Source organism: Gopherus flavomarginatus, chromosome 14 (genome assembly GCF_025201925.1).
Source record: "Gopherus flavomarginatus isolate rGopFla2 chromosome 14, rGopFla2.mat.asm, whole genome shotgun sequence".
Lineage (NCBI taxonomy): Eukaryota > Metazoa > Chordata > Testudines > Testudinidae > Gopherus > Gopherus flavomarginatus.
The window spans coordinates 19,086,631-19,100,596 of NC_066630.1; the positions used below are offsets into that span (position 1 = coordinate 19,086,631).

The 13,966-nt window shown below is 40.5% G+C and overlaps 1 protein-coding gene across 4 annotated transcripts in view; it reads right to left on the reverse strand.

Annotated features, from left to right (window-relative positions):
• Positions 1 to 916: 916 nt before the first annotated feature.
• Positions 917 to 13,966, reverse strand: part of LSM14A (LSM14A mRNA processing body assembly factor) — a 31,422-nt gene continuing 18,372 nt past the window's right edge. For 2 of the 4 annotated variants that reach the window (XM_050922836.1, XM_050922834.1), the window contains exons 5-10: positions 13,183 to 13,359; positions 12,763 to 12,828; positions 11,600 to 11,779; positions 5,785 to 5,953; positions 4,836 to 5,064; positions 917 to 2,816 (exon numbers count right to left, since the gene is read on the reverse strand). In XM_050922836.1, coding sequence (XP_050778793.1) covers positions 2,793 to 2,816; positions 4,836 to 5,064; positions 5,785 to 5,953; positions 11,600 to 11,779; positions 12,763 to 12,828; positions 13,183 to 13,359 — 845 coding nt within the window. In that variant the 3' untranslated portion in view covers positions 917 to 2,792. Of the gene's footprint in view, positions 2,817 to 4,835; positions 5,065 to 5,784; positions 5,957 to 11,599; positions 11,780 to 12,762; positions 12,829 to 13,182; positions 13,360 to 13,966 lie in introns of all 4 variants that reach the window. The other 2 variants (XM_050922835.1, XM_050922833.1) reach the window with 1 other exon arrangement.

Here is a 13,966-nt window from a genome sequence, read left to right on the forward strand (position 1 = left end):
ATTGCTACATTTTCAGAAAGCTGTGCACCAACTGTAGCTCACCACCTGCCTAATTCTTATCAATTGGCATTAGTCTGCAGGCATCACAAGTCATCAAGGAGGACATGAACTGATGTAAGTTAGGGGCTTTATAAATTTGATTCTGGGGAGTTTGTCATTTATAAGGAGTAGCATGGTAGAAAAATATAGCTTTACTCTGAAAAGTCAATAATATTCTACTGTGTGGTGCACCTAGCAAACAGATTTTTACACACACACACAGGCTGTTTCTTTCATACAGCACCCATAATAAAAATTCTACAGCTTGAATTATTCTCTATATCTGTGCAATACCATTGTGTTCAGTTTATTAACTTGATGCTAATGGGATCACACAGGTAACCTGAGGGACCAAGGAGGCCCTGATTTGCTTTGGAAAGAAGGAAAGGCCAGAGTAGTAGAATTTATCTTAAAAGATGGAGCCATTGATGCCGAGAATGACTGTCCATGTGGACAGCCTGAACAGGGAGTGGGTTAACAGAAGCTAGTCTGGGGAAGTACTGAATCTCTAGTTGGCACTGACTGCTGGGCCCCCAAGTAGAAGCAACCACAGGAGGGTAAGCTTCCCTTCTTTCACACGTTCTTCCTGTAGCTTGCTTAAAAGAACTGTAAAAACAATACTTTTTTCTCTTTTGTTTTGCCCTCTCCTTTAGTATTGCCTTTGTTTGTCTACATTGTCCCTTTGCTTGAAAAGTAAGAAAGCAGAAAACAGGATTAGAGGGAACAGAGGAGCCTGAGGTAGTTGCTGCTACCTTGCTTCCATCATGAAGGGGGAAGAGCACAGTTCTTCTGTACATCTGCTTGGGAAAACAGATTAATAATCTGTTCCTCCTACTCCAGTTTTACTAGAACTAGAAAGAATTTTCAGAAAGACTGATTTTATTGAACAGTTTATTCTGGCTTAAAATAAAAACCTTACTTTCATGTAGCAAAGTACACTGAAGGTATGCCATGCTGCTAGTTACTGGGGTACAAAACACCCCAATTAGTAACCCAAACGAGTGGGGGAAGATGCATCAACTCAGACCTTCACAGCATGTATCATTGGTAATATTTACAATTTCTCTTGTTTAAATAAGCCTGGGACACCTCATACAGTATACATGGTTATTGCAACAGTACAGCACTTGCCTTTATGTTCAAAAACCTCAGAAGTTGTTCAGGATCATGATTTGTGGTTCCCAAAAAGGCATTGTTGTTAACATGCAAAAAACATTACTAAACAATATTATCTAACTTCTACGGCTGCCAATACTGGACCTTAATAAGGAAACCAATTACAAAATACTTCCTTGTAGTGCTATACAAAAAGATATAAAATTAAGATAAGATTCTATCAACCACTTTTAAATATTCCAATTTTCCAACAGTGCAGTTTTCCACATCTTTATCACCACTGAACATTGAAGATAAAAGTTAAAAATCAGCAAATCAGATCAAAGAAATTTAATCTTTGGATCCCTTTATTTCTGTGGCCTTCATATACACATACAAATGCAAATTACCAGATTCCTTTTTCAATTATAACTTAAACACATCAAAAAGTTGTAACTAGTAATTTAGAATTGACAAAAAAATCCATATCAAGTCATTTGTGGGTTCACTGGTCTAACAACCAGAATTTTTAATGTCTCCAAGCTAGACTATTAAAATGCAAACAACTTCAAACACTAAGAATTCTCTTTAAATTGATTATGTCTACTGGTATTACAACAAAGTTAACATTTCAAGAACTGACACATCGAGGCATATTTTTATCCCAAGCATTTTAGAAGGAGCCTATTAACTCACATGCCTGGTCCATTTTTAAAAAAGTGAATATTTACCACTAAGTAAAATTAATTGCAAGTCCTGACATAACAACATGTTTTATTTTTGTTCTTATTTGAAAAAATCTTAATCTGGTTAAATCCTGTGATATGCCAGTCATTACAAAATGAAGTTCTTGCAAGAAAGAAGAGTATCCAGTTTTGTATAATGGAAGAACATTTTCAAATCTTCATTATAATCCAAATGTAAAAACCAAAAATTTAAAGCCTGAAAAGCTACTAAGAAAACAAACTACCTCAGTGTTCTTTAGCATATCAACTTTTGCAATAACATAGTATGTTTGCTGACTTAAAAATGTTTATTCTTTAAAAAATTAGTTGCTTTTTATACAGCTATACAAAGTTTGTAACATTTCTTTGGCAATGGGATATAATGGAATTTTACAACTATATAAAAAGTTTCCTTTGCCTAAGAAACAATATTTACTGTGTGTACATATTGGTCTGACAAAACAAGTTTTCTACTGTCCAGCACCCTAGTTGACAAGGTACAACTATCTCAAAAGGGATATTACAGGATTTCCAAAAAACAACCTTCAGTGGATCAAAACACTCACAGTATCGACGGCCTTCTGCATACAATTGTCCTTGTAACGTGCGGCAATTATTAAATACAGCTTAGTAATAAGAAAAATCCTTTCAGTGATGAAAAAATACTTAAATTCCATCGAAGTACTGCTTTATAGCTAACTATACATAAGAAATTACTTATCCTTCTATCTCAAATATATTTAATGCTCCTTGTTTTCAAAGATGGCCATTTTTCAAAAAGTAACTGCATTACCCCCCTTTGAAATTAAATAGTTAAATCCCAGTGCTGGTGACAAGTATACAGCAAATTAACTTCATTCTTTGCGAAGACTGAAACTAATTCTCTTGACCATGAAGATCTAGAAGTCCACCTGGTTCCAGCTTTCTTGTAGACTATGCAGAAACTTTGTTGTCTTTCTAGAAAAGACATCAGAATGTTATATTTTCTTCAAACATATTTGTAGTCAAACTAGTTTGAGAATATGGAAAGTGATTAATTGATGTTAGATGGCCACCAAAAAAAAAAACCAAACCACCCAACACCCCACATCACAGTATCTTTCCCAAAGGCTGTTAACAGAACCACAGAAAAATGGCTTTTTATAATTAAACTTCTATTCAATGCACCCCTCGTAGTCTGGCACACTTCATGGAGGCTCGTCATCCAGGCTTGGAAACACTTATGGCATTATAATTTTTGTAAAGATATCAACTTTCCAGTCAGTCTAGTTGCTGCATTATGCACCCGCTTCTGCTGAAGCCTCAGATGCTGCCTCACTTCATATCAATGCTACTGACTGGATAAAGCACGCTCAGCTCCTAAAGGAGCTCAAAACTACAGGACTAACCCCTACCAGCTTGTGAAGCATGCCAGACACAGTCAGAAAGTTGTACCAATGCAAGAAAGTTCAGGATTCCATAATAAACCAGAAAAATATTATGAAAAATTTCTAATTGACAACTTCCTCCCCTCCCTTCCCAAGTGAACTATCACAAGAACATGTATTCAACCTGGGCCAGAATTTTAACATAGGCTTACTTCTATCTATTTTTGTTTACTTGATGTATGGCACTCAGTGTGGATAATAAACTATCACCTTAGTATTTTTTCTGGTCTGACTAATTTTCTGGTTCTAGAGCAGCAATGCAACGTTCGGGAAAATGTGAAGTTCCCATACAATTGGTTTTCATTGAAATAGTGATGTTATGAAAGTTTCAATATTGGAATCAATGGAGCTATGACTACTTATCCCAGCAAAAGATCTGGCCAATTACGGTTCTTAGTAAAAATAAAGCAAAAATCCTTTAAAAAAAAAAGTGCCAAATCTATCTGAAGTGTCCCTTTAACTAAATGCATCACTTGGCAGTTGATACTTAGGGATGTCCACCTGCTCTGCCCCTCAAATCATGACTCCAAAGGAGTACATCATATAAGTTTCTGAGGTGGTTGTTTCAGAGTTTATATACTTTGGGGGAGGACTCTACTTCTCACCTAACTCAGTGGCTCTGCCCATCGTGAACACAAAACTATTTCAGTTGGGTAACTACTCTCTCATCTTATGCTTAGGGGGACTTCAAGCTTTCTTACTGTTATATTTATATAATTAAGACACTTAAATTAAGGCAGCAAGGAAGTATGGATAAATTTGAGCTATTTTTGCGGTTCAACAGTGGATGACGTGGGAAATTCCCTTTCTTCCAAGTTCTTCCTATCCCTGTGCAGCATTCCACTGCAGTTTTTATAATGTCAAAAAGTGAAAATCATCATCTTCATCAGACCTTGCATAAGAACAATTTATAAGCACACTAGAAATTTTTTTGGCCATAGCCTTAATTCTCAGTTTAATTTTTTAGAGTTGAAATGAGACTTCTGCAGAAGGCCAACTCAAGGCATCTGCATCTCTAAGCTCAACTAACATCCTACTCTGAGGGTTTAAGTGGAATTCAACAACTGCATATGCTTTGTGCTGACCCCTCAGAATGGGAGTGAATTTAATCCCTAAAGAACAGTTTTTGTGGAAGACTACAGAGGTAACTTGAGTATGAAATGCTTGAGCAGGATGAGAGCGTAAAGTAGCTTACTGCTGTCTTAGAAAACTATGTGTTTCTCCATCAAAGAAAATACCAGAACTATGGAAATAATTTTAAAGCTTCTAATATTTATTTTGTTTACTGTGAAAGGTTAAAAATGGGTGATGAATCCTGCAGTAAAGGAGTTTAAGCTACAAAAAGAGTTCAACCCTCTTCTTCAAATCCTTGTATTTTCAGAATACTGCTTAAGAAATGCCTCTGTTCCAACTGCCTTTCCTGTCTGTACAATCCCAAAGGGCACTGGATTAGGTTCTAAATTCTTATTGAGGATGTAACTAAGAAAACAACAAAACACCCTTCAAATTGCACTAAACAAAATTCTGTTAATGAAAAGTATATTATTACCCTATATTCAAAGTCAGCAAACTCCCTGCCTCCACGACCACCTCTGAATCCGCCACGAAATCCTCGAGGAGCGCCGAAGCCACCTCTTCCACCCCCACGTCCTCTGCCACCACGGAAACCAATTCCTCCTCTACCGCGGTAGCCGCCACGACCACGATTTGAACGCAGTGGTATGCCGAAAGTCTCCGCATTTAGCCTTCTTTCTTCAGCCCAGGTTGGTCTCCGTTCTCTATCACATATAAAGCAGTAAGAGTCCTTTAAAATGCGTCTAAACTTTCACTTTGAAACAGCCTATAATGAGAGAGCCTGTCCAGCAGCACCCAAGTCACCACAAAAGGCACTAAAATGAAACACTTCTGCTTATCTTTCATATTTAAGTTTTGCTTGATGTGATACCTGTTTGAAGGTATTTGAATGCCTGGCACAATCTTTTTAGTATAATGGAAAGGAATGTTTTGCTGTAGCTATATACTGTAATACTGAACTGAGAATTTCACTTTAAGATGGAATGCTGTCTTGTGTACACTACATTCTGCACAATTACAAAGGCTCTAAGTTGATTCAAACAGGAAGTTGAGAAAATTAGTACCAGGAAACTTGAAGTCAGGCCTTAGTTTCCTATTTTCTCTGATGGCACTGAAACAGCACTGAACCTCAAACTGGTGAAAAGAAGTTACAGAAAACTAAATTCTTGTCCTTCCTCCTATCAGTGCATCATTGGGGAAGTGCTGAATCAACTCTCAAAAAGTACATCACTCCATCAAAGGACCTGTGTTTTATTTTGCACATTTTTATACTGGGAAATTTTAAGTCCTACTTGCACTTTGGTTGCTTTCCAACTACAGTCATCAACTTCATTTTTAAACTATAAACAAATTAATGCTGATGCACTATATTATGAAATAGACATGCACTGAGGAGAATAATGGGCTTCCCACTGCAGACATACCTATTGTCATCACAAGAGATGTTATCAAAAAAGGATTTGGTTTTGTCATAGTAGCAGTTGGGTCCAAGTGGATCTTCTTCATCAGCATTCCCTTCACTGTTTTGGGTGTCAACACCTGAGTCTCCTTTATCTTCCCCATTTACAGGCTTCTCTGGTTTCTCAAGTTTATCTTCTAGAAAAATAAAAATAATCAGAATTCCTCCATTCCAATAAGATTTAACAGAAAAGGCCAATACTAACTTGTGACAAAAATCTAACCCTATAATAAAAACAAATTTTTAAAATACAAAAAAATCCTAAAGCCTAAACATTAAACATTGTTCAGATTTTTTTTTAAAAAGTGGACCTTCATATGGTTCCCATATGAAAGAACATATATAGCAGTTAGTTATGACTCATAATTTAGAGGGGAAACTTCTGGAGGATCTAGTACATGGGAATAACCATAACTCCATTGAGAGAAGGTGAGTATCCAAATGTAACTAGTCACAACTGTAGCCATTTATTAACTAGACCTTCTAAATTAGGATGTGTGTTATTGCTGTCCAGTGGACTGAGGTCCACTTGATTTTTTGCAGATTAAATAAGGTGGTATTAGTAGGGGAGATATTAAAATCATTTTATAGTTATGGATGTATATTATACTTGTTTGGAAATGTGAATTTATTAGATTCTTAACAGGACTAAAGATCTGTATTATTTAACATACACGAACAGGACATATAATTAATTAAAAAAACTTTGCCTCTTCATCCTCTTTAAGGGTTGAGGTTTATCAAAAGAACTTTGATATACTAGAGAGGACTCTACTGCAATGTTATAGTGCATTGCTAAGTTAGCCGGTTCTGTAATAGTCCCCAAAAGTTAAATTATCTTGCTTGGATCTCAATGCCTTGCCAAAAAAGGAAAAAATAAAAATGATACATCATCAAAAGCTGACCTTTTTGCACATCAATGTTAAATATTTACAACAATTCCCCTTAGCACTGTGTGTTAGTAACCTTTACTAGTCTATTGCCATACACTGCACATAGTTCCTCAAATGAACATGCAAAACAGCATCTTCGTTCAGGACATATCTACCTAAGACAGACCACCACCAGTAAAAGGGCAGTGAAGATGCCCTTTCTGCATAGAAATGGCTGCAAAAAAATCTGATTTTATAATTTGCCAGTCCCCACATTTTTAACTCTTGCACTACAGAGCTCTAAAAACAGTTACTAACCTTTCCATAACTGTTTTTCTTTGATATGTGCTCCACATGTCCATTCCACTCTAAGGGCGTGTGCGCGCGCGCTCCAAGCACAGCCACCAGAAGCTTATTCCTCGGTGGTATCCATTGGGTGCTCGCTAGTGCTGTGCACTCATAGCCCCAGTATAAGCGCCCAGCCAACCTTCGCCCCTCAGTTCCTTCTTTCCAGCTAACTCTGAAGAGGGGTAGGACGATGGGTTGTGGCATGGCCATGTGCAACACATCTCAAAGAACAACAGTTACAGAAAGATTAATAACTATTTTTTCTTCAAGTGATTGCACAGACATGTCCATTCCACCGTAGGTCGCTCCCAAGCAGTAACACAGGTGGTTAGGTTGGACTGTAAAACAGCGTGTCTGGAAATCGCATCCGCCCTGGCCTGTTGAGTAATGGCACAGTAAGTAGAAAATGTATGCATTGATGACCAAGTTGCTGCTCTGGAGATGTCCTAGATAGGGACCCAGGCCTGAAACACCACTGATGAAGCTTGCGCCCTCATGGAATGGACAGTCAGGATAGCTGGCAGTGGAACACCTGCCTGTTCATAACATGTACGAATGCATGATGTGATCCAGGAGGAGATCCTCTGAGCAGAGATGGGGAGGCCTTTCATCCTATCATCTATGAAATGGTTTGGTCCTATCAATATAAAATGCTAGGGCACATCTGACATCTAGAGAATGGAGATATTGTTCCTCTCTATTCACGTGTGGGTTCAGGTAGAAAACCTGTAGGAAAATTGCCTCTGATTACTGTGAAATCACCTTCGGGAGGAAAGCAGGGTGAGGGTGCAACTGCACCTTGTCCTTAAAGACAACCATGGACAGGCGCTCTGAGTTAGGGGCATGGATCTCAGACTCTTCTGGCCAAAGTAATAGCCACCAGAAAGGCCATCTTCCAGGAAAGGTATGACGGGGCACATTGCCAGTGGCTCAAATGGAAAGCCTGTGAATTTTGATAGAACCAAGTCTAGGTCCCACAGGGGTATGGGGCTCAGAATTTGAGAGTATAGCCTTTCCAGGTCCTTGAGGAAACAAATGGACGTCTCATGCGAGAAAACGGACAGGCCATCTATGGGGGTAGGGGTGAGTATGGAATGCAGAAATTGATGCGAGATGTACCTTAATTGATGAAACCCTGCTGTTTTAGATGTAGCAAATACTTAAGAACAGTCTGCATCAACAATTGCATAGGTGAGAGGCTGAGTTGGGAACCCCAAACAGAAAAACGCTTCCACTTGGTGAGGTAAGTAGCTCTGGCAGAGGGCTTCCTGCTACCTAACAGGACTTGGCAAACCTGCTTTGAGAAGACTAACTCTGCACTATTCAGTCATGGAGCTTCCTTGCAGTCAGGTGGAGAGCGCTGAGGTTCAGGTGACACATGGGGAGAAGAGCACTTCTTCCTGCCTGTTCAGGTTTCACATGGCTGCGGTGTTGTCAGTGAGCACTAGCACGCTCTTGCTTGAAATGTCAGGCAGGAATGTGTGACATGCCAGGCGAACTGCCCTTGGACGACATGTAACAAAAGCTCTTCTGGGGGACCACAGGTCTCAGGTTCTGAGGGGCCCTACGTGAGCTCCCCAGCTTACCTCTGATGCATCCAAGATTAGGGAATACCTGTGCAAACCCCCAGAGGGTCCCACTACCAATCAAGGGAGGTGAAGACCAGGGGAGGACTCTGAGAATTGAGTCCACATAATGACAGTTTGGTGAGTACACTGAGGCAAGCCAAGCCTGAAGGGACCTGAGGTGTAGCCTTGCACATTGCACCACATACGTGCATGAGGCTACGCAGCCTAAAAAGCTGAGACAGAAATGATGGTTCTTGATGTGCGCTATCAGTGATGTAATTGCCTGAAACCAGCCTTCCAGGAGGAAGGTCCTGGCCTGGGTGGAGTCGAGAACCACTCTGATCAATTCTATCCTTTGTATCAGAGTGAAGATAGACTTCTGCTCATTTATTAGCAGGCCCAGGGTCTGGAAAGTTGACTGTCCGAGGATTCTGCTTAAGCCTTGGATCAGCCTTTGACTAGCCAGTTGCCTAGATGGGGTAGATTTGCACATCCCCTCTCCATCTTCTCAAGAAAGCCGCCACTACTGCCATACACTTTATAAAGACCTGTGGGGCTGCCAACAAGTCAAACAGGAGGACTGTGAATTGGTAGCAGGTTTGGTTCATGAAAAACGTGACAAACCTTCTGTGGCCTTGGAAAATTGGAATATGGAAATAGGTGTTTCTTAAATCCAGGGCAGCTTACTAGGCCCTAGATCCAGGGAGGGGATGATGGAAGTTAGAGAGACCATGTGAAAACTTCATCTTGAGGTAGCTGTTGAGGTGACACAGGTCTAAAATAGGTCCGAGACCACCACTGGCTTTCGGGATTAGGAAACAGCGGGAGTAAAATGCCTTCCCTCTTAAGTCCTATGGAACCTCTTCCACGGCTCCCACCAGGTGAAGGGCTTTCACGTCCTGGGCTAGAAGTTGTTTGTAAGAGGGAATGCCCATGGGTTCAAAAGAGGTCACTACATAGGTAAAGCCCAGTGACCACTGGGCCAAGCAGTCGGAGGCACCTCTGTTGCTGGGTCGATGGTGGGGCTGGGAGACTGGAAGGATTACGGGGGTGACTCCTTGGGCAATAGGGGTATGATTCAACCTGACTCCAAGGATGAGCCTTCCTTTGCGGACAATGGAGGTGTGGTTCCCACCGGTGTTGCAGATCGGTTCTGGGACAGGAAAGCTTGCACAGGAATTAGCAAGGACAGTTTCCCACTGGATGGTATTGTGGGGCCCAGAATCGGATGGCAGCTAGGGGCTACCTGCTCCCTCCTGCCCACCAGCACCAATGACTTTCGTACTGCTGGTGATGGCAGTACCTAGAGCACCAGTAGGTTTCTGGCTGTGGCAAATGCTCGGGAATGGATGGCACTACAATTGTGATAGCACTGCTCTCCCTCTGGTGTCAACAGCTCATCTGGGACCAGATTCAACGGTGCCTGCATACAGGCTGGAGTCAATGGCGCTGCCTGCAAAACTGAGGCAGAGGAGTGGTCCAACCTAAGTTGCACTCCTCTCTCCATGCCTAGCCTTCTTCTGAGGTGGAGAATGTTCCCTCTCGGCCAAGAATGGCAAACAGTGCTGAGATTTCTGCTCAGGGGGAGGAGGCCTCCTCACCAACATTGAGAATCTCGGTGCTGAGTCCAACCGGCTCAGCTCGAAGGAAGGAATGAGCACCACCTCCATCAATAGGAACATTAGCCTGCCTCCCAGTCCTTCTTTGTATGAAGCTTAAAATCATGGCAGATCTGACAGCAAACACTTTCAGCAACTAGAGTGCACGTCATTCAAAGACAAAGCCCGGCTGCAGGAGGAACAGGGCTTGAAGCCCACTGACCAGGGCACACCTTGGAACTGGGAGCAGATGAAACTCAGTTGATAGTTAGATAATCTAGCTGACACTTCTCCTTCAGCGATTTACATTCTAGAAGTTCAGAAAAAAACCCAAAGGAAAAAGTCCAGAGAATAGCTTGCTGTAGCAAGGAAAGCAGTTCCAGTGACCATCACAGGCAGTAAGAAGGAACCAACGGGGCACAGGTCAGCGAGGTCCTTTATACTGGCACTATGAGCGTGTCAGAATCGACCTAACGGATAACACTGAGAAAAAAAAAAAAAAAACACCTTCCAGTTGCCGTGCTCGGGGTGCACACCAGGAGCAGCAAAAGCTTTCTAGAAGTGTGGGGCCACCAGCACCCAAACCATGCCCTGCCCTCATGCCACCCCTGCCCTCACCCCACCAAACCCTGCACCACCACTTCCCCTGGAGACACATCTTCTTGCCCTCACAACCACGTAAAAAGAGGGCTATGCCCTAGTGCGCACACCCCTACAGTGGAATGGACATGTACAATCCCTCAAATAACTACTCCTCCTCTGGCTGCTCCTAGAGGAGGAGAAAGGAAAAGAACAACAAATGGATACCCTGGCAGAGAAAAAAGGAACACATTCTCCTTTCCAATGAAAATATTTGCTCCAAATTCTCATTTTGGTATCTCACTTGACTTTCATGTACTGAATTAATGGACTATTGACTGACTTAAAAAACTGGCTAGGGAGTGAAATACATACAAAAATTCCAGGGTTGGAGCATAATCCATGGATTTTTTCCCCTACATCGCACCATCTTTCTATAACTCAAACATTTACTACCTTTTCCTATTGAGAAAGACTGCTCATAAACAGGGTTGCTAGAAAATACACCTGCTACAGCTAAGTAGCACGATTTCGGATATTCTGTACTTCAGAATTGAAAACAAAATTCTTTAAAAACCCAGCCTAAAATACTAAGCCAAATATTGTTTAGAAGGTCTTTCAAGCCATTAATACATAAAGAAACAAATCTGTTAGTTTTTTTTCATGGTATCTATTTTCCATCAGTTTATAGAAAGCAAAGGTTTACTATGATATGGCCTTCAAAGAAATTTTCCCAAAAGAGCCTTTGCTTTATTAAGTCACACAATCTGTTTCTTATTTTCCCATGCTGAACTCTAGGACAGAAGCGAGTTTACCTTTTAATTTAAGTTTATTATGAAATTCTCTATCAATTTCCTCCTTGTTGAATTGTGCATTTGCACTTTCAAAGTCAAAGTCCTTCTCAAACTTCATTGGGCCATCCCGCCTAATACCAAATCGTCCTCTGCCACCACGGTGACCACCACGGCCTCTTCGTGTTGAAGGTCCACCTGGAGCTGTGAGAATTTTGGATTTGAAGAGATGTACAATTTTAAGAATGCCCAGTATGACAGGTCTGTATCTCATGCACCAACTTTCTGCGTCTCTTGTGAGCAAATATTTGTTGTATCAGAGAGCATCTCACAATCTTAAATTCACCTATAATAAATACTACAATAGAATAGAAGTTAGGCCTTCCATGATGATGTTCGAATACCTTGATTAAGCAAAGATTTAAGTCAGAAAAAAAGAGTGAAAAAAATATTGTTTTGAATTTAAAGATGTTTGCAACATTTTATTCTTTGACAACTTCTATAATAAATGATCATGGCTTCGGATTTCACACCTGCTGTATTTATCATCTAGTTACTAATATTTGCTTTTACAACAACACTATTCAAATCACTACTTAATGCACTGCCATCAGGGCACGTGTTTCCTTTATACATGATTTTTTCTCCTGGTATCCCATTTCAATACTAACTGTTGCCATCCATAAGTAAATGACATCAGTCCCCTAAAACTAATTAGGTGGATTTTCTATAATGCTGTGCTCTGTACTGCTGTGAAAGTTTGCATGGTTTTAAGCTTTATGAATTATAACTAGAGAAAAAAAGTTTCCCATCACTTTTTTACTATAAAGTGAGTAGTTATGAGTCCTCCCCCGTCGGTAGTCATCTCCAGTCCTCATGGTAGATCTATCGGGAATTGATATATCGTGTCTCATCTAGACACGATATATTGATTCCTAACGCGCTCCTGTCCTCCCCTGTCAACTCTGCTACCGCCACTCCCCCAGTGGAGTTCCAGAGTCGACAGGAGCACGTTCGGGGATCAATATATCACATCTAGATGAGACGTGATATATCGATCCCCAACAGATTGATCGTTACCCACCAATCTGGCGGGTAGTCTGGACGTACCCTTCGCTACTAAAGCATTAAAATTAACATCTCATAAAACAAAGGTAAGGTTTTTCCTCAAAAAAGATTTAATTTACCGATCTGTCGCTTGTTTTCATTTCTGAGTTGCTCATTTTCTGGTCTTGAAACCTTGTGTGCTTCAGCTACAGATGAAAAATAATGTAGACGAGCAAGTCATATTTTTAATCATTCTTCTGTACATAGCTATGTTATATAGAATTTCAAAACCAGGTAGGTGATAAAGCTTAACAGAATTATAACAATTCCCCCATCCTAATGATGGAAATGTGTTTTTTAATTTAAGAAAAATTAAACAAGTTAAGATTACTAGAATTCATTGGGTAAAAAAAGATGAGATGTCAGACCTCCATTGGCACAAACTACCATTATGCAGTATGAACAAAAATACACCTTAAAACTTCACTTAAAAGGAATCCATAAACCATTCAAAAGGAGAAAGCACAAGACAGGTAAAAGGAAAATATCCAAAGTACTACCTCGTCTGTGCTCCTGATTCTCTAAAGATTTTTGGCTACCAGATGTGAAAGGTCTGGCTGACACAGGACTCCTTCTCCCAACAGGTGCTGGAGCAGGTAAATGGGCTGAAGCTGTTTGGACTGCTTGTTCCATGGTTGGGCTCTTTCTCAAATGGTCTATCTGAGGACTTGAACGACCTAAAATGTAACCAGGAAGATAATTTCTTATCTACAAATTTTATTTGTTGCTCTCAAGTCAACCAATCTAGACTGAAGGGGTTATCTGCCTTACCAGTCAAGACAGCTGTGTCCAAAGAGGAAATAAATATTTCTGCACCCTCAGATCCACTAATCCAGACTGAAGAGATATATAGCAATTCCCCTTCCCCCAGTCTAAAAGAAAAAAAATGGGTAGGACAATTAATTCCTACCAACCCAGCCACAAGTGTTCTAGCTATGGAATGGAATTTTCTGATGTTTGGGTGGTAGGAAATACTCTTCCCTCTTCCTTTCTGTGAAGACTGAGCAGAAGGTAACTGCCATCCCAATGGCAGATCTGTACCTATCTATATAATTAGGTTAGCGTACTGCTGTGTGAATGTTCTACAAATTAATCAACAGTAGGCAGATGAGCTGTGTAAGCTCCTTCACAGAGTTCTGTCCATACACTTCAGTCTTTATTTTCAACACACCTGCTACCACAGTCATAGGCATCCCCTGAATAGACACACCCAGCCATGCATAAACTGCACAATAGCATGAGTGATGTTGACAAATTTCTGCTAGAAAAAGGAAAAAAAACCAA